We start from the raw sequence: 26852 nt of genomic DNA, 5'->3' as shown, positions 1-26852 counted from the left end.
CCTGTTAATACCCCAAACATCCTGTTCTATAAACTGATACTAAATGAAGACAAACTTAAGACCCACACACACACACACACACACACACACAAAGAGAGTTGCAGTTATCCATTTTAACGCTGGCCCTCTTCAAGAAAGGGTGTGGTTTAGAATGGAGCATACTCAGTGAAAAGTGACTCAGCTCAGCTCAGTAAACAGTCAGTCACAGCCACAGAAACAGTGGATGATGGAGAAAAGAGGAAGAGTGTCTGTACCATAAAAACAGCAAGTATGAGGGTTAGAGGGATGTTTTGTTTTGTGGAAGTACAAGTGTAAGGGTCACAAAATTCTTCCGAGTTTAAAGGTTAGGGCTCGCTGGCAGTGCATTAGTACGTTAGCTTGTCAACCGTTCAGTTACACAGGCAGCGGTGTGTGAGGTTGAACACAAGAGGAATATTGCAGCAAACAATAACATCTAAAAACATCTGTGACCCACAATGAATTGCTACACATAAATCAAACTGAGAAATAATACAAACATGGATATAGAATGTCAATGAATAAAGGAATTATACAAGCATTATGGAAGTCTAACTACACAGAAGACACACCAGGCTGAACTTACAAAGCACAATCACCGTATTTGTATTTTAATAATGGTCTTGCTGTTTTTAACCCAGAGAACATATCAAAAGGTATTTAGAAGAGAGGAAAAAAAATCTTTATCTGGGTCCCACTGAAGTCATAGCTTTGAGCAGCTGACCCAAGTGGCGAAACTGTTGAAGTAAACAGGAACGTACAGATGTTTGAGCGTGTTTGTTACCTTGTTCTTCTTGAATGGCCAGAGTTTGCTCTTGCTTTTGCCGGGCTTTTCTGTCTTAACATCGGGACGTGAGTTGGTCAGGCTGGTCTCCGATACAGTCCTCTTCATTGCCTGTCCGTAGTCTTCAAACTCCACATCTCCAGGTGGCTCAAACCCTGACTTATATGACTCCACCACCTGTTTTGAGTCCTGTAAACAGACGCAAAAAACTCAGCTTTCATGAAATGGATTTATAAACAGTAGCAGCTAGGAATGATGAGTGGAATAGCTTGCAAGATAAAGGCTCGGTATTATCATCTTGCAATAAAAAGATTTTTCCTTCATTTCATGAGAAAAAAAAAAAATCATATTTGATCTCCTTCAGTAAGTAGAGCACGAACATCTAACAGTGACTGACTAGCTACAAAATCTTACATAAAATCATTGGATTGATGAGTAGTGCACCTTCATTTATGGATGCTTTAAATGTAGATCATTTTTATGATTACTGCATCCACAGCAAACAAACTGTGTCGTCGATATGTTGATGGTGCTCCACTGTTTTTTCTCCCGGGCCGGGAGGCAACCAAGTTACAGAGAGGTGTTTTCAAGCCCAGATAAAATGGGAGGGTTGCATCAGGAAAGGCATTTTTTAATGAGATGTGTTCAGACACGTCATAGTGGTAACACATATGTATATGTGCCTATGGATACACAGATGAAGAGTATCCGGATATTGTCTTCATTTATGCATGCAGTTTTGTGTATGTATGGGATGGACACTGCCAGGCCATGTTGTATGTCAAAATGTGTGTAATTATATGTGTGTATGTTAAACTTACAGTCTTGGCCTCGATGCTCTCAGCTGCTTTAGTTATGCCATCGAGGCATTTCCCTACGATGGGCAAAATCTGTCTATCCAGCTCAGCAAAGGTCTTCATGGACTCGCCCACTCGATCAATCCTCCTCTCCTCCATGTCCTGGATTTTCTGCTCAAACACAAAAATGTAAAAAAGTAGTGATTGTCTTGACCGTAGTGAAATAACTGGTTAAACCCATCAGGCAAGTGGCATTATGTAATTGGACAATTGTACAGTTGTACAAATGCTTGTTGCACTTAATATGAATAATGAGAACAAAGAGCATAATGAGAATCAGACACCTCCCTTCAAAGAAAGAAAGGAAAAATGGATGCAGGATAGATGATGGAGAAGATATACAGTTATGTAACTGACTGATGGATGGATGGATGGATGGATGGATAGATGGATGGATGGATGAATGGATGGATGGGTGGGTGTTTATGGATGGATAGATGGATAAACTGCTGGGTTGTGTTAATGGTATACAGGTAGATGTACATAAATGGATGTTATTGATGGGATGAATAGATGGATGGTTAGATGAGTTAACTGGTTGATGTATAGATGTCCATTTACACAAAGCAGTGCAGGTATGTGTGTGTATACCTGAAAAATATTGGGGATGAGCGTGTGGTAATGTTCAGTCTGTTCCTGGTTAAATTTCTGCAGGTAGTTGGAGTATTCATTCTTACTGTCGGCTGCCAACTGGTGTCTAAACTGGGCCTGCTGTCTGGCCTAGACAGGGAGAGAGAGCGAGAGAGAGAGAGAGAGAGAGAGAGAGAGAGAGAGAATGAAAGAAAGGAATATGTATATATTATTTTTACATCTTCAGATTAATTCTAAGGGCCTCACCACCTGTTTATATGAGACTGCCCTTCTCATCAAACACACTTTAACGTACCATAATATTGTATTCTGAAATAGTTATAATATCAACATAAATTAGAACAAAGCCATCCTTTAAAAATATGCAGGAATTTTAAGACTAGGTGGCTAAGTACAACTAAATACAACATGAAATCCATTTTAATTTAGATTTTTCTTAACTTCTAAAGGCTGTGAGTGATAATCATCCATTTCCAAAAGACATACATATACAAATACTTACACTGCCATTGTGGTGATATACAGAATTTAATACTATAAAAAATAAGCAAATAATTTAATTTGATGAATGCTGTGATACTGGGATATTAATTTCTCATTGCTCACACCATTGTACTCCTACCACACATACAGATAAGTCAGGATGTTGACCATTTATAAGACTACATTAAGAACCAGAGTTAACATTTAGAAGCAAAGACATGATCCACACTCTGGAATGAAGTCCAGTTCTAAAACTCACCAAACACACAGCGGAAAATGATAGAACTGGAGCTGAGGTGCTTTATAAGCCGGTGGCATCAACAGGTCTTAAGTAAAGAGGCCAAAACTGATTAACAGGTAGTGTATAGGACTACTAGGTTCTAACTACTGTATGTGTCCACGTAAATAGATGTAACATGAACAGCTGCTAAGCAAAATTATTAGTTGCACTAGTGTACTAGTATGGACACTAACGCCTAGCCCATAGCTAATTGCTAAATCATGCAAGAATAAAAGAAAACAAATGCAAAAGTAACTTTTCAGTAAACATGCAAAAACTATTTAATCATACACTCTGCACTAAGCCATGCTGGCAATAAACATAATAGCATGACTGAAGAGAATATGGAAAAAAATCTGTCTATAAATGAATGTAAGGATCTGGAAAAAGGCTGTACTTCTGATAATGCAGGGAAAAGATCTTTAAGTGAGGCTTTATGTGAGAACAAAAAATATGCTAAAATTGTACTTTATGCCAAATACACTAAATATTGCATCTGGACTCAGGACTAGATTCAGTTAATGACCAGTTGGTGCAACAATTTCAATTCAGCCCCAGTGACAGCCCTGTTGAAGCAACCGGCCACTGGCTTAGCTCAATGACATGAAATCTTCAGCAGAATATAAGAGAGTAAATCCTGCTTTCTGCAACATTCATGCAAAGGTTTATGCAGGAAACAAAGACAGACCGTAACCACATCCTGAGCAGCTTCTAGGAAGTCTTAAATTGCTGTGCTCATCACAGAACTAGATCAAATGCAGGCTGAATTTAATGAAACCTTTCTCCTTACAGGTATGAAGGAATATATTGGACTATATTTAACAAAGAAATACATAAACTGTGTAATGTGTCTGTGATTAAACAATGCAATGAAAAGTGAGCAAAATTATATGTTGCAAAAATTGTGTGTGTGTGTTTGTTTGTTTGTTTTAGTGATGCTGCATTTGACCAAAAAGACAACTTGAACTGAAAACTTTACCCATCAAACACATGACGCTTGTTGATTGGTTGAGTAGTAATGTCTCCCACCAACCGGTATTGTGTTTGTTTTGTGATACTGCATAGCTAACATACTTAGCTAAAGAAAAACATTATTTGTTATTCCCTAAACTAAATAACTGCAAGCTGGTTTCTACAACTAGCCATGGAAACTCCCTATTTTACAGCTGTTCAACATTCAGCAAAAATGTCCATTGGCCAAGCAGGTATAAAAGCAGTATGCTCAATATTAAGCCATTATCTAATTGCACAAAAACAATTTTAGATTAAAGATTTTTACATAATCAAGAGCACATTCTGGATGGCTGACAAATCCAGCTTCACTGCTGAGAAGTCACATCCTGCATCTGGCTCTAGAAATAGCATTTAATGTACACCGAACCACCTATATAAGGACCACATATGACCACACTCCAATGTTTTCCTCTAACTTTGCTCTGCTATCTGTAACATTAATCTTTTAACCTCTATTTAACAGCTTGCTGATGGTGGACTGTAGCCATACTGTGAGGAAGGAAAAGCACATGACATCCTATGTGGCTGTACAGAAATATTCAATAGTGAAGTGGACCCAGTAGTGCTGTTTCTACCCCAAAGATGATTATATAGACAATAATGAGCATTAATGATGTATGCATTTAATGTGTATTACATTTTATGTAGTAATCATGTAAATATTGTCACAGCTTTATTGAATTTCTTGAATCTAATTGATCAGATAATATTGAATAATTTTCTCACTTTTGGACAGCAGTTGAACTGCAAAGCAAATTACATGATTATATTACATGTGCTCATCTTTATATGTTGCTGTTTCTATAACAATTTAGATAGGGCAGAAATTTCCACCTGAATTTATGTTTTAAGGTGTAACTATCAAAAATAAAAGCACATACATATATACTGGTCATACATTTATACATATTCCATGCAACATTTGAGTATTTATGCTCACTTTTCATTGTATTATATATTTATTGACGGTACAATTTTATTTATTTATTAATTTATTTGTTTTTTGTTTGATATTCCTCCATATATATTTTACTTCAATATAATGAAAAATAAAAGCTTTAGAACAAAATTACCTACAGACATATTGACATTTGCAGCTATGTGATTGGTGGGGCAGCAGAGCAGACAGACACTATCAAGGCTATGATTGGATCAGACCTCACAGTGGGTGTGGCATATGGGTGTGCCTATGGTGCACTGCTAGCAACATACAGACAGATACACACCGGCACCTGTGCACCTACCTTAAGGTAACATCGCTTCAAGGCATGATCAAAACAACAACACAAAGGATTAGCTTGGAAGGACTTAAAAGTTTTTCTACCATTGAAATCTAAAATTGGAATAAACCACTACCTGTAAACACACATGGACCAGTGTGTTTGCACAAATCACGTCAATTGTAACAACTACTGTGTCCTTACACAAATGCAGATGCAGTAACACAAACTTGCACATATAGACACACATTACCACTGACATCATCTTACAAGGGTGTTCGAGGACCCGTCCAAGTCATGGTGTTAAGCTATCTAGGTTACGTGAGTAATGTATGAGTGATGCATGAGTATGCTGCACTGATGATAAGCATTATTCTTTATATTGCAGCAACCTCCAAAACATAGATATGTAATTCAATGCTTTTTGGAATTCTGTATGGCCATTTACATTAGCATTAACTGGTTAATATTACATTTAGATTTTTTTATGGTTAAGTGAAGTTAGGGGTTTAAAATTAGAAAAGCAAGATGTCATGTTAGCTTTTCCTCAGTTTAAAAGAATCTTCAGTGGAAAAAAGCTTCAATGCTTAATTATCTACTTTTGCAGAGTAGCTTCAATGTTATCTTATTTTGTATTGTAGCTAGCTACACTACAAAAGTAGTAGTAGTAGTAGTAGTAGTAGTAGCAGTTGTAGTAGTAGTAGCAGTAGCAGTAGTAGTAGCTGTAGTAGTAGTAGTAGCAGCAGCAGTGGTAGTAGCAGTAGTAGTAGTAGCAGCAGCAGTAGTAGTAGTAGCAGTAGCAGTAGTAGTAGCTGTAGTAGTAGTAGTAGTAGCAGCAGCAGTAGTAGTAGTAGCAGTAGCAGTAGTAGTAGCTGTAGTAGTAGTAGTAGCAGTAGCAGTAGTAGTAGTAGCAGTAGCAGTAGTAGTAGCTGTAGTAGTAGTAGTAGTAGCAGCAGCAGTAGTAGTAGTAGCAGTTGTAGTAGTAGCAGTAGTAGTAGTAGCAGTAGGAGTAGTAGCAGTAGGAGTAGGAGTAGTAGGAGGAGTAGTAGTAGTAGCAGTAGTAGTAGTAGCAGTAGTAGTAGTAGCAGTAGTAGTTTCAAAAGGGTAGTTTAGCTATAAGTTTGTAGCTTGACAAGTTACAGATGGAAAGTAGCTTCCCCAACACTGTTCTAATCTAGCTAATGAAGTCAGGGAAGAATGAACTCAGCATAGGAACCACCATTACTCTTCACACCAGCATGAACAATCTCACTAAAAGCGTGCAATCAGGATTTCGCTCTAAAACTCTGGGAATTTTCTCTCTCCTCGAGTGGATCACAACAGCATGGTAGCATCTGGAAATGATACACACTGACATCTGTTTTACACACACGTGGAGACAAAGGGAAAGAAAATGAGGAGTGAGGGAGAAAGGGAAGAGAAGAACAATGCCTGTTGTTTAGAGACTCATTAGGGGAAAAAAGTAGGTGACTTGCTCAGTCTGGACGCTTCCAAAAGACACACTAAGGGCACACAGAGTCACACATCTCAAAGCTCCAGCACTGCCATGGTGACAAAACTCTGAAGCAAATGATGAACAATGAAATGGTGTGAGGAGAGAAACTATAGAGCCCTCAAAGGATATATATATATATATATATATATACATACACAGTCACTACTGACCTGACGGCCCATGCATCATGAATTCTGCCAGATTTGACAGAAAATGTTAGTCTACTTCTAGGATAGGAATAGAATGAGCTGCATCAAGTCTTACTTTATAGACTGGCAGCCAATGTGTTATTAAAGTAGGAAATTTGCTTTGATTGCATGAATAACGTGATCACAATTGTCATGGTTATGCGATTTAGTGCTTGAATAACATCAGCCATAGCCCCTACATGATTCCTTATCACATGTCTCACTGTTTTTCGTTTCACTATTTAACTTCTGGTTTCTATGTATTCCTTGTCATGCTTTTGTTGATGTCGCATTGTTTTTGTGTGTTGCTTTGCCTTCCATAGCCTTGCTCATAGTATGTATGTTCTACTGTTTTAGTCTGTACTTATCATTTGTTCTGATGTTTACAATGTGCATGATAAAATGTCACTTGCATCCATTGACTGAGAATCTCTGACAACTAATAAGACCCTTTGTGCATCCTATTTAGGTTTATCTGAATCCCTGGTTTCATAATAATGAAATAATTCTTAATTCTTATTTTGTCTTGCTTTCTTGGTGTCTTGTATTGCATCCCAATTTGCTCAGGCTTAAAGGAAATTGTGTGTCTAGACACAACTGAATAACACCTGTCCTCACGAGCTTTAAACAAGAAAGTAGTAGGCTTGGACTGCATGTGGGCCTCAAAAAAAAGTTAAACACCTGCATCAGTATGAATAGAGAAGACTTTCTCTGTGTCAGTGTTGACATAGCTTTTTTTTTTTTATTTCAGTTACCAACTCTGAATATTAAGTGCTTACAGGAGGATTAGATACCACCTGGCCCTAAAACACCACCTCTTCACAATGGTCAATAAATAATATTACAAAATACACTGTGAATGTACAGCAGACAGCAGCAGACAGCACATCACTTGCACTGTTTACTACAACAAAAGCCTTATTCACACACTCACAATGTCCTCAATGGCCAAACACCTTACAAACCATTAACTGTCAAATATCACACAAACACTCACATATACATAAAGTGTTAGGAATGCGTCTACATGAATATTTGTGTGTGTGTGTGTGTGTGTAATGTCATATCTTATCACATTAATCAGACCCTATTAAAAAGAAGGAGACAATAAAAAGGGAGACACTAATAACACACTCCTACCTTCTCAACGTCTGCTTTTGTCACATTGATGTCAGCATCCATTTTCTCAAAGTACTGCTGTGCTCGATCTGCCTCTTTACAAGCTCTCTCAAAATTCCGTTTACACTGTAACACACACACACACACACACACGTTGGTGAATATACATCATGTAACAGACAATGAAAGCGGCAAAATATTATTATCTTTTACTATTATCTTGTAAAACTTTTTTGTTAGGCGTTGATACAAAACACATCATTTAATCACAACACATTATTCAACACATTATTCAGTAACAGCAGTATCCTGGTCAGTGTCGCTGAGAATCTGGAAGCGAGGATGGGATGCCAATTCATTGCAGGGCGCCATGCATACACTCACACTCTGTGTACATTTCAGCTTGGCCATTCGTCCTACAAGGACCCAGCAATTCTACCTGCTATGCATCTGTGTCCCCTTAAAATACACAATGTGAATGACTTTTACAACAAATGTATGGTGACGGTACAGTGTTGGTACAGATAATACAGCTCTGAGACCCTGGACCTTGGGTTACTGTCTTTGTGCCCACTTGTGCTTGGAACGCTGTGAGAGACTGGCATCCCATCTGGGGTCTGTTCAGTGGTGTTTATCCATAATAACATGTAGGGCAGAAACCAACCATACATAGCAGCTGGTTAACAAATGTTAATCTTCAGACAGTCCTCATTCAAAGCCACATACATTTTAAATTCCATTGAAATTGTAGTAACAGTATTGAGTCACTAACTGTATGTCAATGTTCTATTCAATCCTTGGGCAGCACGCTCAGAGCCCCATTTAGCTCCACAGAGTTATTACTGTGTCTTGCTGACAAAAATGGGAACTATAACAAGAAGAAGGTCCACTGGGGTACACCAGACGATCTGTTCTCTCCTTGAAAATTTGTTATTTAGTGTAAGAAGTTCATTAATTACACGTTTACTCTAAATATTCATCAGATTGCAGTAGCATAAGTCAAGTGTAATAACCTTTTTTTCTTGAGGGTTTCATAATTAATTATCCTGCCCCACTAAAATTGATGGTCCCAAAGCACTCCTGTTCCCTTTTCACACTAATGTTCCAGGGACAGACAATTGTGAATTCAATTTTAATTTCAATGATCAATTCTATTTAACATCCAAAAAGAAATCAAACTGTGGAATTAGCTAAAACACAGATATGACATAATCAAATACTTATTATCGTGATTACTACTGAGTGAGTCTAGTAAAGACAATAATGTGTGAAATTGTCAAAGCATATTCTATTATTAATGTACGAATATCATCGTCCTTACCTCAGTCCTACAGCGCATCAAATTGATCATGTTTATTTAGTGTTACACTCACATATCCCGTCTTTACACATACACACTGCTGAAATACTTGACTTTAACAGCAGTAAATTTCAAGTCATTTGTGTGCTTGTACACATCCTCCTTCCACTCCTTTATTCTTCCCTTCTTTATTTAGTTTTTTCCGTCTACTTGTTTATTCAAAGCGGGACAATCAGTGTTTGTTTCAAGAGTGCACAACCATTCCATCCTCCACCCACATATGCATGCATGAACACACACACAAATTTCTCATTGGTTATCCAAACACACACAGGTTCCAGTATAGCCCTCTGATATAAAAGCAAATTTTCTATATAAACAATTTATAAGAATTTAAAGTGGTGTCTGGTCTCTGAAGTAAATCCTTCAAACTCCCAGCCTTTTCAATTAGCTAGACAGAGCTGAATCAGAAAAAAATCACAAATAGTTATGATTGAGAAATAGAAATATTCACCTGTTCCAGTTGTTTCCAGCTGTTCTCAATTTGCTGTTGAGCTTTCCGTCCATCGTGGAAATGCTGAGAGAGAAAGAGAGGGAGAGACATAGACAGTTAGTGCTGGGGTGTGTGTGTGTGTGTGTGAGTGTGAGTGAAAGAGAGAAAGAGTGTGTGTGTGTGTGAGTGAAAGAGAGAAAGAGTGTGTGTGTGTATATGAGTGAAAGAGAGAAAGACTGTGTGTGTTTGTATGTGTGTGTGTGTGTGTGTGTGTGTGCGTGCGTGCGTGTGTGTAGATCAATCAGTCTGCTCTCTGTGTTTCCAGGCATCACACTGCTGTGTGCCAATCACGCCAAAGTTCTGGAGTTTGTCTAAAGGCCCGACATTTAAGAACTCCAGGGAAAGTGCTCAGTTGGCCTGCACTCAACATTTGCAGCTCTCTCTCTCTCTCTTTCTCTCTCTCTCTCTCTCTCACAAACACGCACACACCCTCTATGGGTTCACCAAATTCAGCGTCTTAAAACAGTATGGTACAAACTGCAGATCTGTATTTGCTGTTTATAAAGCAGAGCTGTTTCTACTATTCAGTAAGTGAAACAACACCTGGGACCCCGAGCTTTCGGCATCACCCACATTTACTGCCTTTCGAATAGCAAATAAGGTGCATGCTATTTTTGTTTTTATTTCCTTTATTTCCTTGCACGATAGACTAGAAATTGTGTAGTAATATACAAACAGCAGCAGAAGCTTAAACAGGAATGAAAGTTGTAATGTGTGCATGCAGTGTTCTTTTTCATTCAAGCTATTTTGAGTTTTAGAATGAATTGTGCCCATGTTTTATTTGCTTTGCACACTTCTCAAAAGAAAACATGCACATTGTTTGATAGATACGCTGACCTAGCAGCTAACAGCTATGTTTAAAGCTCACTTTAAGTTCAGTTGTCTGTATTTGTCACATATACATTACTGCACAGTGAAACTCCTTCTTCGCATATCTCATCCTTGGGGGTTGGGGTCAGAGTGCAGGGTCAGCCATGATGCAGTGCCTCCTGGAGCAGGTGGGGTTAAGGGCCTTGCTCAAGGGCCCAACAGTCGCAGCTTGGCAGTGTAGGGACTTGAACCCTGATCCTCCACTGAGCTACCACTCCCCACGTGCACTTTAAGTAGGTGGAGTTTTATTTTATTATAATAATGTCCCATATATCCTCAGTACCTGATATTTAAGAAATATTGAAACATTTAGAAAATTTTATTTGAATTGAAAATTAAAATTAAATGCCATTCCACATTTTTTTGAGTATACATATTTACACTGGGTAAAATTCAGGGTGAATTATCAAACTGTCACACAGTTGTGCCACACTTAAAACTGCTCCTCAGTTTAGCCGACATATCATCAAGAACAATATAAGCTCAGAACAGGGCAGAACTGAGACTTTCTTTTTTGGCAAACACCTGCCCACTCAAAAAACATGAGCAACTGTCCTTATAGCAAGTCTTGTGACTGAATTGAATGTAATTGTGACTGAAGCGTTTTTAATTTAATTTATTTATTTATTTTTAATTTACTTCAGTTTTCTGAATATTTTTAAAACTCAGCATCACAGCATTATGAGCAGCAGCCAAGTAGCCCAACATCTTAACCACTAAGCTACTCCTAACCTCCTCTGGACACATAACTCACCTCTGAATACCGCCTTTAGAAACAATCAAGCATTCGATATCGTGTCCCTGTTTTGTGCCTTCACTTTCTGAAATAGGTTTCAAGTAGCAACCTAGAAATCTTGAACTGTTAAACATCCAAAGAGTAGAGATGAGCCCCATTTCATTCAAGAATCTGTGGCTTGTGAGCATCTGTTTAGGGTTCTCTCTACATGAGGAGAATACAACTAGCTGAAGAGGAACAAGAAATAAGAAGAGGAAGAAAAGAGGAACAAGAACAATGGTAGTAGGTAATGATGAATGAATTACGGGTGACAAATTACTTTTGTAAACAATAAGCTAGAGAGGTATCTTAACACAGTTTGTGTTCCAGTCTTTTTAGTCTGATTTTTTTGTTTTTAGTATTTTCTGTCTTATGCATCCATCCTATTTCAAACAAGCAAGCTAACAGAATATGACATTTTTTAGAAAGTACTATGCATTTCTTACCACTTTCTGTGTGCTGTTAGCTTGTTGTTTTGCAGCCTGATAACTACAGTTGGTAGTTTTCAGTTAGTTGTCTGTTTCACTTAAAAAACAACTAGACTAGGGCTGATTATTGTACTTAGTTTCTAGTTCTTCTGTTGTTATTTAATGTAGCACCTGGATCCTGGAGAAACGTACTGCACCAGCTATATATGGATGAAATGACAATGAAATCTTGTTGACCTGACTTGAGTAGAGATTCAATAAAACAAAAGTCAGACTTCAACTAATGCTACATCCGACGTGTTTCATTAATGACAAGTTAGTCAGCTAAAAATAGTGATGATTTATTCATTTTCTCTAAACCTTTACAGCCGACTATATGGTCAGTGTTACAAATTTAACTACCAACTGACGTGATGGTGTCGATAGATCAAAATAAATACTACTATAAATTCATTTAAAGTAGGGAAGTGATATTTTATTAACTATTAACAGTAAGTCATATGCTGACTTCTGGGTTGAGGTTGAAATTCTAAATGTAAGAGGTGGTTCTTTGTAATTCCTAGCTGGAATTTCTGAGTTGAATGGTAGACTTCTTTCCTAAGTTCTTTTGTACAATACATGTGTGTCTTTAGAAAATGTGTGTGTGTGTGTGTGTGTGTGCTAGAGCATGCTTAGCGAACACCCAACAAGAGCTAAACCACTGACACAAAAGAAATGATTCTCAATTCATTATAGAGTGACAGCACTTCCTGTCTAAGTTAACCTACAATGCCCTCAGGTTTCTCACTTCTTCCAAGGACTGAGAAACCAGGAACCAGAAACACACACATACACACAAATACACACACTTTGGGGACAGTACATCGTACACTGTGAAGCTGGCTGATCTCAGAAGCTGGGTGTCTCTGTGTTTAGATAAACAATTAGATTAATGTCAAATAATTTCAGCCCAGTTAATGTAGTCATGCAGGCCTAGATTGTTGTTATATTGCTATATTGTCTGTTTAATAGTGGTATTTTAAAGAAAAATGAAAGGTAAATATGTAATGTTCGATCAGCAAAATCAATTTTGTGTCTTAGGGTTAGGGTTCTTTGGTTCTGTCCTAGAGCTATGAGCGTAATGTATCTAACAAATAATAAAAAATCTGTCTCACACATCAAGTGTTCATACTCTTCCATAACAGACATGCACCCCTCCACACACACGGTAAGCTGGCACTATCCTTGATTAACACATTGGTTGATAGATGCCATAGATGTCATTTTCATTAACAATCCAACAGCAATGACAACATTTAGAAACCAGTTGGGAAAAAACAACCTAAAACACAATAACATGTAGAACCAACAATAAGTTGACATTTTTAGCTCACTCTCCATCACAATATCTGTTTATTTACAGCTCTCTTTAGAACCTGCTTTCAACAGGTTTGAGGTCTGGATATTGACTTGTCCATTCCAACAGCTTGTTTTTTTTTTTTTTTTTATCTCCTTAGACATTCAGATGTTGAATAGCTGGTGTGCTTAGAATCGTTGTCCAGTTGCATGACCTAATTCTGGCCGATCCTAAGCTGCTTAAAACATGGCCTCGCATTTGTTCTAGTGTCACATAATGGAACTTAAAGAGATTCAATTGCATATAGATACAGGCAGAAAAAAAGCAAAATGGGATTCAATATCAGGAAGCAGGTGGAGGTTGGGCGATCTACAAACAACATCATGAACAATCCAAAACACAGAAAACCAGAAATCAGAATAAGGTCAAAGCTAGGACGTAGCAGGTCAGGCGGCAGAACACTAAACACACTGAACACAGAACACACGGTTTTAAACACACAAAGTGCAAACTGAAAACGGGTGAGACTAATCAGGAAACACAAGGGAGACAACCAATGACAGGTCCGTGGGTGGAGACAAGACATGAATTAAAACAAAAACACACATGGCAATCTAAACAAAATAAACATATCACAACATGAACATGCATGCCATAGTGTTGTGCACTCTTTATGTGCTTGGCCTAGGAGGAAAATCCATGACACTCAAAAATATTCTGGTATAAACTAGAGTTAATTTTTGTGTCACTGACTGCAAGTGTCTCATGTCCAGTTCTGCAAAACAAACTAAAAGCAATATTCCCCCACCACCATGCTTCACAGGTATGAGGTGCTTGATTTTCACATCTCCATCCTGGTTTCATCTGTCAACTGGTCATGTTGCCATATTCTTTTGGTACAGAAAGGGCTTTTTCCCAGCCACCCTTACATGGAAGCCATATTTGCTCCGTCTTTTTCTAATTGTGTTGTCATGAACATAAACGTGTAATGCCATTACAGAGTACTGTAGGTCATATTATGTAGCTCTTCTTTTTTTTATATATGTATCTCTGAGCATTAAACTCCTGAGAAGACTGGCAGCAGTCTAAGGTTCCCAATTTGTAAATTCTTCTCACTGTAGGATGGCAAATTTCAAAATGTTTGGAGATGTCCTTTAACCCTTCCTAAAATGATGAGCAGCAACTTTTGCTTCACTGAGGACAGGACTGATGTCCTTTCTTCTAAAGGTTCTTCTTGTATGGGGTAGTCACAGTTCTTGATGAATAACACCTTACTAATAATTGATGATTGTGGAATTAGGAAGTGTGTACTTATTTTTTTTCCAATCTAGTGTCTAAATGCTGGATTATGTTTTGAGGGAAAATGGTTATATTTTGAAATCTGTGTTTCATACAATTATAATTTATCCACACAATTGTTATGTAGGCCCTGATAAACAAAAACAGAGAACTGTTAGAGGTTGCACTTCATTTCTACCATGAGTCTACCTATGAAAGAGAAATATTTCTGGCTTCGACCTGCCCCTTCATGGATACTGAATACATGCAGAGGAGCATGTGAAAAATGCTGCTTGCTTATAAGCCATGAGCACACACATGCATAGCTGTGTGTCAGCGCTGCTAATCTGCCAATATTTCTAAAATTCTGGCCTACTTTTCTTTCCATCACGTCTGGACTGGCCATCAGAAACTCATGTCTGGAAAAGGTGGAAATATCTGTGATAAAAAATTATGGCTCTGTGTGTGTGTGTGTGTGTGTGTGTGTGTGTGAGAGAGAGAGAGAGAGAGAGAGAGAGAGAGAGAGAGAGAAAGAGAGTGAGAGAGAGAGAGATCTGACAATGAAAAAAAAAACACACAGTTGTGTACATAAAATTATATTAAGTTAAGCACCACTCACACAAAGTTAAAAGAAAGTGATAAAAGTGATAAGGAAAGTAAGAAAGAAGGGAGAAGAGAGAGAGGGGGGGGGGAGGATTAATGAGGCAGAGTGATTAAAAGAGCTCATAAGTATTCTTATCAAGTCATTTTCTTCTTTACATATGTCCTGTTAGCTTTTAGCATTAGAGAAGCAGGAGGAACACTGATGACCATTGCTTGCTGTGTACTGGTCAAACCCAAAGTGGTCAAATCTACAGTTGGACAAACTGACAAATAGAGTAATTAAATTGTTTCAAATAGAGTAATTCAATTAAAAAGACACCATCATGCTGAGTGAATGAGTGAATGGGTTGATGGGAGTCCATCTGCATGGTGTTAAGAAACTGATTTGTCAATGCATCAGTGGATGATTAGATAGTGGAGAAAATGTACTGGTAAATGGATATATAGCTAGATGGATGAAAATCTTTTATAGAATTGATAGATGAATGTGATTTTGAATGGATGGATAGATGGATGGATGGATGGATGGATGGATGGATAGATAATTGACAGTTATAAATGATACTATTCATAGGGTCCATTATTGACAGTATCTATCTATCTATCTATCTATCTATCTATCTATCTATCTATCTATCTATCTATCTATCTATCTATCTATTTTGAAAGATTAGATTAGATTTTGAAATCTAACAATTTGAATATTCTACTACAGAGAGCGGAAGAAGGTTGCATGAAAAATGTCTGTATGTATGTGGGACGTCACTTACCGATTTTCTCTCTGTTTTGAGGTCCTGTGAGTATCGCGAGAGCTCAGTGATGATTTGTGATGACATGTTCTCTGCAACGAGCTCATGCTGGCCGGCATAGTCATTCAGCTCGTTCAGAGATGCCAGAAATGCACGACACCATGTGTATCTAACACAGGAAGTGATCATACCACAAAATTAACTTACTGGCTATGCTCCCAAACATCCATCTATCAGATGCTACTGAATATACCCCATTAATTAATTCATTTCCTGTTTAGCTGAATATTATTTTCTATATGCATTAGTGGACTTACTTGCCCTCTTCTTCTTCTCTGGCATTCTTCTTGGGTTGGTACTTCTTAGACAAATTTCTAGAGAACAATTACATTAAACACTTCATTAGAAAAGACTCTGAATGAGCATGAACTTCACAATTAGATTCATTTTTCAAATGTAAATGATCAATAGCAGGTTGATTTGTTCCACTTTTATGTTATTTATTATGATGCTGTTGTGTTTGACCAGGAGTGTCCAAACTGAATAATTAGGAATAAAGCGGGTATAGACAATGGAGGGATGGCTCCAATTTTGCAGTATGCTTTTGTTTCACATCATATCAGAACCCAAATAATTCTACACAAATTTGCGCAAATCTGTGCAAGAAAGATTTTCTTCACTGACAAACCCATGAATTGTGACTTTCTCGACTACATAATTGTTTGATGGGAGTCAATAACTGCACTACAGACTAAACAGGCACTAAACATTATGATCACTATATACAAAACTAACTGAAGCTCACTTTCATCACCAGTAGCCTCATTGTTTGGTGTTAACAGATGTAGGCAGATGTGCCGTTTGTAAAGCAAATGTCCGGCATGATACCTTGTGCAAATAAAGCATTCGGTGAAGCCCCCAACACCACCCCACCCCCCATCATTACTATAACAGCTAATCTGTTCACTTGTAATGTGCAGTGTGGGCAGTCAGGTCAGTCTTAATATTGGATTTGCCCTACTGTAAGATTACAACATGATTTTGGCTTGAAACCTGTAAAGATTATGTATGTTTTTTTTTCCCCCAGCCATTCTTATTATCATGTATTATCATAGATCCACCTTTGAAACATCATCCTGTCTATTAAATAAGGCAATCAACAGTATTAAGTTACTAAATTAAATTAAAGTATCATAGTAACTTAAACCGTAAAATGTTAACATCATTATTTAATATTGAATAGTGTGACATAAATATGCTGCAATAAATCTATTCGAAATCTGATTTAAAGGTATGTAAATTAAACATGGTGGCTGTGTTTGTCTTCGTCTTCAGTCCATACACAGACACATAGAGATAACATTTCTATAATCCGATCATCCCACAGGCCATGTGGGTTAAACACTCGCTTTGTGTAGATTTGCATTTAGATCTGGTGTGTGTGTGTGTGTGCAGTTTCTCTCTCTGTAGGGAGTTTAAGGGAGTTTCCAACATACAAGCTCTCAAGGGGTTTCCAGGGGATTCAAAGCATGTCTGTGTGGAGCAGAGTGAGTGATCATTACCAGATAATCTTAATTTAAGTCTTCCGACAGGATCACACCGTGTTACCATGGCAACACTTGTATCCCCCGGATTATTTCATTAATACATAAACATTGCATGTAGACAGTGCTAGCTTTAACTTAGCCATGATCTGAAAGAGAAGGAGGCCACACAGAAAGAGGTCATTTGACTGTTATTGACAGACACTCATGATTTGCCATTATAGACAGAAGAAAAAATCTGAAGATTCAGGAATAGCTACAATGGACTGATAGCCATTTCAAACAAAAATTGTTAAAGGCTGACTGCTGTGAACTTCACAAAAAGGTTTTTTTTTCATTCAGTGACAATATCCTGCTATGAAAAGCTCACTGTCCGCAGGGGGTTCAAGCATTAACATCCCTGCTGGACAGATAAAAACTGGGGCATAAAATTGTCAGTACACTCTGCACGCTAAAGCACAGATGGACAATAAGATGTGTAATGGGGTTGATTCAGATGGCTGTAACCAACTAAGGGGACACTGTACAATATCTTGTCTCAAGTGTAATGCTTTGCCTCAGCCAAAAAAGCAAATGCTAAGCTAATTGCATCTGTGTATGAATACTATGCCTCTATTATTATCAACACACACAATCTCTCTCACACATACACACAATTAAAAACCCACCTGATCTGCTTTGCATAATTCAGTTCGATCTCAGCCCGCTCTTTGACAAATTTGGTGTAGCGCTCCACAAAATCTATACCCCACTGAGTGTGCTTCTCCAAGTTATCAAACTGATCCTAGAGAGAAAAAACACAGAGAGAAGGAAGGGTTAAAAAAGGGTATTAAATACGTATACACATTATGGCTCATGCTGGTTATGACAAAATTTCCCCAGTTCATAAAGAAGTTGTTGTATATATACTATATGTATATACAGTTGTTGTAGTTGTTGTATATATATGTATATAAACCTGAAGTAATGTGTGCCAACCCAGCCCTAATGGCAAATTAGAGAAAGTACCAGACTCTCTAACAACTGAAATCTGGCACACACACACCTAGTTGCTGTTGTTGTTACAGGAAACCCCCATTTATTCATATGTGTGTTCGAAATGTCAGTGATATTTATAAGACCAGGTCTTGAAGACAACTTGTAGAGTCTCCTCCGAATTCAAAGATGAATCACATCAACAAAACTATCCTCAGACATTAAAAGCACATAAACACGCTCTCTATATATATCAATTTGACTTAAAAAGCCATAAAGCTGCTTTATGGTTTTGTCAGGTAATACAGTTCTGTTATGACAGAAGTATGAGAAAGAGTGAAGAGGTGACATCAGTCAGTGGAAAACCAGGGAGAGGAAAAAAGGTGTAGGCATGAGAATCAGCTTGCAATTGAAATTTAGTTAATGTTCATTTGAAAGAATGAGAAGAGAAGAGAAAAGAATTGGATTGACAGGAAGGAGGAAGAAAGGGAGAACAAAACAACGCATTGCAAAATAACATTGTCTTACGAGTCATATGAATATGGCTAAATAACAAGTAAAGAACAAAAGACCTCATGCACATCTCTCAGCTCAATGCTCTACATACATTCTTAGACAACATAACTGAAGGTTAAACCTTTTACTGTTACAGAGTATAAGACCAGAACAGTCAATCTGATTAGCATTTACAGTCTGACACCTATCAGCTGTCTCACAATATAATATCAGGGAACATGATCTAAACTCTTTGCCAGAATAATCAGAGGTTAGATGTTCTGACAGGGTGGGACTGACATCTGTGCTATTGTTTCTGTGGATGTGTTTTTCAAATAAAATACTTTAAAAAAGGTCATTCTGAATCGAACCCTGGTGCGTTTTTCTTCTTGATGTGCTTCATGTGAGAAGAACACAGGAATCGTACGTGAAAGTGGAAAAAACAACTGGTGCAAGATTGTCTTAGGTGAAATTAACCCAACTGTATTTTGGGTTACAGTTTTTTGTTTTTTTTGTTATATATATATATGTATATATATATATGTGTATATATATATATATATATATATATATATATATATATATATATATATAATATAGATGTGAGCTTTTAAACTAACCTGCAAGGTGCAAACTATTGTAGAACTACAGAAAAGCTATGTGCTCTGGATATTGACCAGTGAACAGAGAGAGAGAAACAAAAAACGCTAACTGTTCTACATAATTTTGCTTGCAAATTAGTTTTTTCAATAATTACAGTTTCATTTGTATTTTGTGCTCCATGTTCTCCATGCTCATTTCAGAGCATGCTTATTTAAAAGCATGTTTACTTCTTTTTCCTGCTGCTGGCCAATAAACGTTTTATGAATAGATTTTTAGCCCTACTTGTCCACTTCATTTAGTTATGTGTATTATGAAAACAAAGTAAAAGTATTCATTCATTTTCAGTATCTTAATCCCAGACAAAAGTACTAAATAGTAGGTTAAAGTATTACATCATCTAGAATTATCAATATCTACAGTTAAATATCACACTTAGTAATTTTTGGTGTTAGTTTGTAGTCCGAGAGGTAAATTAACATTACACTGACAAAGCTGAAATGACATTGTCTTCTCACTTGGTTTTACTTTCATAAATAGACGAATGCATACAAATAAACCTTCTTTGTATAAAAGTTTAATTAAAATGTTTATGCATTCTTGCAAACCAGATTCAAAAGGATGAACCCATACTCATAATGTACTTTCTTCAACTGTATATTGTGGAGTGTAATCAGGAGCTTTATACTTCAGGGTAGAAATGTTTGCTAACACACTGCCAGCTAAACAGCACTGCGGCAATAAAAAGTGTTTAAGGATACATTTATTTTATGTCAGCAGGCTTGTTTTCTCCACAATCCCTTTCCCCCACCTACCAGCTAACTCTCCCCTATTATACAGATCCCAGCTGGGGAGGGTGAAGGCTAACACTCCTCCAAGACGTGATGCTTTTCATGCTGCATCACAGGGGAGCTTAACACTTGGCTGAAAGCACTTTCTACCCTATCTGCCATTGATTACTTCATAGAGGCGCCTGATTAGCTAGCAATATTATGAATGACAGGGGAGATGCCATCCCACCCAGCCAGGTCAGTTTGACTCCTTAGATGGACGACTGTGGCATCATAAGGTTTTAATACTAATAACGATAATAATGACTTCTATAAAATGTTTTACATTTAAATAGAGGCTTCCAGTAAGAGTCTGTAAAAAAAAATGATGATACATAACAATTTAATAATAGTCCAATTCTGTCCTAAACTTTGACTGTACAATGCTATTAATTTACACAAAAACACATAAAAAACTGATCTCAAATAAATTATACAGCTTCCAGTTTCCACTTTAAGGCAAAGTACTTCTGTGGAAAAGCCACTTTGCATGTTGCCTTAAACACACAGACTTAATTCTGTGTTTAATGTTTATTTATAGTCATAAATAATGCAAGGATTTCTAGTACAGAATGTGTCCGAATCAGTCCTGAAAATGTGAGGAAACAGCTGTACATCAGCTGTTAAGTGTTCTGAACATCCACAATTATTTTCTGATTGTACTTCACCTTACTATTAATAGACTAGTGCACTCATTTCCAAGAAACGACTGCAAATTCACACTCTAAGCTCTCATTTGTAATCACCATTTCTCATACTGTAATCACAATTACAGTATGACAGCAATACAGAAAAATATTTGATATCATAAAATGCCCCCTGTTATGGCTGATTATGATGTAAACATTATATACTTCATCCAAACAAGGTAAATTATCCCTTCACTGATATGGTTATCGAGAGGGTGTTGTTTATCCGACCAAGCCTAGTCGAACACTATTGCGAGACATGACTAAGACTTCCACATGCTAAATATGCTAATCCTCAGACATGCAGCTTTAATTACACTTCAGGATTATTGGGCTAAGACTAGCATATACAAAAACAGCTTCACCTTGGTATGACTCCAGCATCCACCCATCTTCTCCTCTACCATCTCCAAGGCTGAATTCAGTTCCACTTCCTTCTCGCACACTTACACTACCTCACTTACTTTTTCTCGCTATCATCTCACACACACAAAAAAATGGCCTTCATAATGCACACAGAAAAAGTACACACACTGTAATAAGGTTCAGTTATTTTCAGTGCAGAGTTGAACAGGAAGGAAAGAGATGTGTGTGTGTGTGTGTGTGTAAGAGACAGAGAGAGAGAGAGAGAGAGAGAGAGAGAGAATATGCGCATGTGTAGGGACAGGATGTGTATGTGGGCTGATGCTCTAAAATCTGCATGTGCATTGGTTTTGCTTGGTCTTTTTACAGGCTCTCCATGTTTTACTGTTTTATTCAGAGATATTTAGGTTTTCTATAGCCATTATTCTCAACATTTTCTATAATTATTCTCAATTATTTATTCAAAAAAACAAAAAACAAAAAAAAACAAACACTGAATCAACAAGCTGATGCGTTGCATATTGGTTTTTTATTTTATTTTATGGATTTATTTATTTTTTAAAAGTCCATTTTAATTCTATCAGCATTTGTACTCTTAAATATTTCTCTTAAAGTTATCATTTTTCTTCACTTTTGAAACATGGTGGTTCAATAGTTAAGTGTCTGAGCTCCTGCAGGTTGTGAGCTCCTATAACAGCACTATCACGCTGCTATAGTTGGTCCTTGTGCAAGACCCGTAACTGCCCAGCTATAGGTGGCTTTGTATAAAAGCACCAGTCAGGTGTGTATGTAGTTCTTAACTATTATGCTAATGAAGAAAAGAGTGCACTTCTGCAGTATTTATAGCAATAGATGAGAGGCAGAGAGGAAACAATAACTCTGTAATATTTTTCCTTACACACACACACACACACACAGTTGCTTCTGTACATCAGTCTAGCCTGTCTGGTGCAATCCACATAAAATAAAATTGGGAATGCAGGAAACATCTGGAGCCACATAATCTCTCTCTCTCTCTCTTTCTCTGTTAGACACACACACAGGTTTTCACTGGTCTGTTTTTTCTGGTTTTTTTCCTGTCACACAGCAACCAAATTCTTTGTCTCTATTAACCATTTCTTATTGTGTTTGACAGGATGTTTCTTGCAGTCATATGATTGCTGTGTAAGCCCCTTTGATGGCTATAGCTACACAATTACTGCTCTTTTGGAAGTCAGTATATTTGGGTAACATTCACAAAACAGCATCTCTGTCACATTTGAGAGCAATTTAAGGCTTGCACGTTTGTCTCACACCTCCCAGGCTCGGGGTTCAGTTCCTGACTTTGCTTTGTGTGTCTAGTTTGGATGTTCGCCCCATGGAAGTTGGTATGCAACCTGATGTTTTTTTTAGCTTTTTATTGCTGAGCAATTAAGGCATTCAGTTGTTTTCCATGTTGGAAGCTGCTGAATAATAGATGTTATTCCTTGTTATTCGTTTGTGACGTTTAGCTTGAGAACCTATGTTAGTGACTACAGTCACAGCAAATGTTCTTCTCTTTAAGCCCTGACAGCTATGTTGTCAGCCAGAAAGCAACTGGGGCAATGGATGCATGCCCCTTTATTTGTTTTGCATGTGTGATGGCTCAGGTTATGTCCATCTTAGTCTTGTGAAGGGGGCAGAAGATCTGGACTCCATAGCAGGTTTTATTGGCCAAGGACTGCCCAAGAGGGCATCCAACTGACATGTAAAGCAACCAATCACAGTTCAGTTTGTTCAGTGTCTATTCTGTGAACTTCACATCATTTGGAAAATCCAGCATTTAACTGATCCACATAAGCGCTCACTGTCACAGTTGTCAATATGATATCTTCCTTCATCCATGAGGGAAGTATAGAGCATCACTTCGGCTTTATTTCCAGATGGTCCATTAAAAACCGTGACAAACAAGTCTCACGGAGACTCCAACCAATTAAATTGGTGTTTCCAATTTTGTGTGCCATATGCATCAGACATTCGGCAAACGGTTTGTGGGCGTGACGTCTAAGGCTGAGACTATGTCCAGTACAGTGACATTAAGAAGAGCCCTATATGTACCTACATAGCATTCACACTACAAGCAGAGCTTTTGTAATGCATTAATTAGCCTCATCAGTGTGCAGAGCAACCCCTAAAACAAACAGAGGGAAACAAATGGTTTTCCAGCATTTAATTAAATCCATAAACATCTGGGCTACAAAAGAACAGCATATAAATAGTTAGTATTTAGGCTTACTAGTACTGCTGCACATTATGCCATTTGGAACACAGCCCTGAAGTCTTTCTTTCTGAGAGATTAATCAGAACAACCTACAAAACAAAATGTTCTTACTCACGTAGCTGCAAAAAATATCATTTTTCTGCCAAAGAGGTGGCGAAATTCCAAAACATTACATCAAGCATTGTTAAATTCTAATTTACCTGGTCACATACATAACCATCTACAGTACAGCGTGCAGTGAAATGCTTTTTCAACTGTCTCTGACATAAAAAAGAAATAAAAAAATAGAATAAAATAAGTTCATTATATAAACCAGAATTTACTTCTATATATTCTATAAAACATATAGAAAATATTAAACAAATATATAATATAGGTGACTGTATTTGAATAAAGTATAGATGTGTATAATTGTTTGTGCAATAGATTACAGATTACTGTATATAAACATTGGTCAAAACATGATTTTCAGAGAGAAATACACCAGTCAGATACTGGCACTAGACTTAATACTGTTTGTTGTCAGAGTGGATGCTGAACAAGTTCATTTCATTAGTGTAGATTATACAAAGTGCCATGACACATGTAAGGAATTTATTCTTTTATATATGACTATCTGTCGCTTGCCTACTCATGGAAGACATAAATGGTACAAGAGACAAGAACGCAAACTCCCCCATTACCTATGCTAAGCTATGTTAAATATATATATATATATATATATATATATATATATATATATATATATATATATATATATATATATATATATCTGTTCATGATCTACTGTATTTGTTTGTCTGGCCTTACAAAATTAGTAGTGTCTGCCAGCTAAGTTGCTAACTCGCTAACTCTGTGTCACTGAGGAATGCAGTCACAGCTAGCTAGCTACAACTATATCACATATAACATTGTACCAGCTAGTTACTAACTACAAATTCCATTTTCAATGACAAATATATCAAGACATATCAGTACTATATTAGTCCAAATCTGTAACAGATTCAGATACTGACCAACGGCTGCAGCACTGAGCACACTGTTTATCTGATTGGTAGTGACAGAATTAAGTTTGAAATGTCAGCCTTTTTCATTACTGTTTTAATGATTGAGGCAGTTATGAGGTTTAGCCCCTTTTAGTGGTCTCACATTCATCACGTTAAGAAGCAGTCTGTCCGGGTGGGACAAGTAAAGAGCAAAAATTTTTTCCATGCAAAATCCACCAATGTTGCACCCATTAAAAGCCTGTTGTCCAATAAGCATTAATAATTTCTCCTATTAAAACGCAGTTTAGCCTACAACCAGTAAAACCCACCAAAACTACCACTTCACAACTACCAGTTCCTTCCCTGGTCAAATCTACATGGCACCACACTCTGAGAACACTGTAAAATCCATATTTTTAGCAGCATTGGCTTTTGGTAAAATTCATTGGCTTCTTTGTTAAATTCTATTACACTGACCATGATAATCGCTGGTTTTGGAAGGTAATTATCAACATTACAGTTATCATTAATGCTGGTCAGCTAGCTTGTTGCTAAAACTACTCGCTATGGTCTGCTGTTGTTGCTCCAGTGAAATTTTAGTCCAAAATACTGGAATGTTTGAGGTTCATTATAATAGAACAGTAGCAATAGCCACTCAGGCCTGTTACTGTAAATGCACAGTTAAAGGAGTTACTGATGAGCTTTAGATGCTCTCACAAAGCAAACAAAAGAAATGCTTTTGTGGATGTGTCCGGGGTTTTTTCCATGTCATACACTGAACAATGATTTAATTACAATTTACAATTAATACAAATTTTTTATTACATGTGTTACACAAATGCAGTATTATTGTAGTGACCTTACATTAACATGGACATCCCTAGGATGAAGGGGATTATGATAACTGATAAGACATGCCTCTATTTTGGACAAACATGTCTCCAGGTCTGTCATCTGAATGCATGCTATTTTAATAAATATGAATCAGTACAGTTGATGATATTGATTTAATGGCCCTAGTGTTCCATATGCACAAATGTAAATTAGATATAGTTTAAGTACAACATCTAACATCTGAATTTCTAATTTATTAATTTATTTATTTTTTCCAATTTTATAATTAAATTCCCAAAGTAATAGAATTTGGAATTTTGTATTATATTTGGTTAAGAAATGTATGTATATTCATGAGTGTGTGTGTGTGTGTGTGTGTCTGTGTGTTTGTGGGTGGGTGCTTGCTCATGTGTGTAGTGCCATTCATTGCCAGAGGAGGCATCAAGAGAACACTGACAGAAATGTAATCACAGTCTTTTCACAGGGTTATGTTATAGCTATAACAGAATATAAGTAAGGAAGTTATATATTCAGGATATATAACTGAAAATCTGAATTTAAAGTACAGATACAGTTTTTAGGACAAAACCACCACGCCCACAATTTCCCATTTGTATTAGACACCAAAGGGTGAATTACAACGCAATGACAAACTGGCAAATTTGATTTGAGAACATTTTCTTCCATTTTGTAATGCAGCTAAATAATTAAATTAAACTGTTAAATTAAATTAAACATTACTTTTCTGCCCTACAGTGCCATGGTATAATCCTGAGCTCAGGTAACTGTATGTATGGAACGGCTATGCCACACTGTCCCTAAGTGGTTAAGGCTCTGGGTCGTTGACCGGAAGATCGTAGTTCAAGCTCCAGCACTGCCAAGCTGCCACTGTTGGGCCCTTGAGCAAGGCCCTTAACCTCCATGCTCCAGGGGTGCTGCATCATGGCTGACCCTGCGCTCTTACCCCAACCCCCAAGGATGGGATATGCGAAGAAAGAATTTCACTGTGCAGTAATGTATATGTGACAAATAAAGACAACTTAACATGTGAATGTGTGTGCACGATGCCCTGTAATGTTCTGAATACTCTCACTCTGCTTCTACACCTATTGTTCCGGGCTGAAGCACTGGATCCACCATAACTACCATGATTAGGATAAATCCATTACAATAGTTTGATGTGCTCTTTTTGGTGTAAAGTTTTTACCTTTTCATACAAAAAGCAATCCTCTTATCTGATTTGTATTAAGTGTGATCAGTGTGAAGTTAGTGTAAACAGCTTGAGTAGTTTTTGTTTGGCACATTTCCATTCCTTTGACGCCAATCCCTGACTATTCTGCTTAGCCCTAGTCAGTA

General features: G+C 37.2%; 1 protein-coding gene across 25 annotated transcripts in view; it reads right to left on the bottom strand.

The window, feature by feature from the left end:
• LOC131368892 (formin-binding protein 1) overlaps nt 1-26852 on the bottom strand; it is a 73327-nt gene that overhangs the window by 24294 nt on the left and 22181 nt on the right. For 23 of the 25 annotated variants that reach the window (XM_058415077.1, XM_058415074.1, XM_058415078.1 and 20 more), the window contains exons 2-9: nt 18154-18269; nt 16259-16315; nt 15963-16110; nt 9864-9926; nt 8071-8175; nt 2251-2379; nt 1624-1770; nt 803-991 (exon numbers count right to left, since the gene is read on the bottom strand). In XM_058415077.1, coding sequence (XP_058271060.1) covers nt 803-991; nt 1624-1770; nt 2251-2379; nt 8071-8175; nt 9864-9926; nt 15963-16110; nt 16259-16315; nt 18154-18269 — 954 coding nt within the window. Of the gene's footprint in view, nt 1-802; nt 992-1623; nt 1771-2250; nt 2380-5271; nt 5287-5383; nt 5528-8070; nt 8176-9863; nt 9927-15962; nt 16111-16258; nt 16316-18153; nt 18270-21439; nt 21626-26852 lie in introns of those variants that run through there. The other 2 variants (XM_058415076.1, XM_058415098.1) reach the window with 2 other exon arrangements.

The sequence above is a fragment of the Hemibagrus wyckioides genome, linkage group LG18, assembly GCF_019097595.1.
Source record: "Hemibagrus wyckioides isolate EC202008001 linkage group LG18, SWU_Hwy_1.0, whole genome shotgun sequence".
NCBI classification, from domain to species: domain Eukaryota; kingdom Metazoa; phylum Chordata; class Actinopteri; order Siluriformes; family Bagridae; genus Hemibagrus; species Hemibagrus wyckioides.
This window is presented reverse-complemented; position numbering and strand designations above follow the sequence as displayed.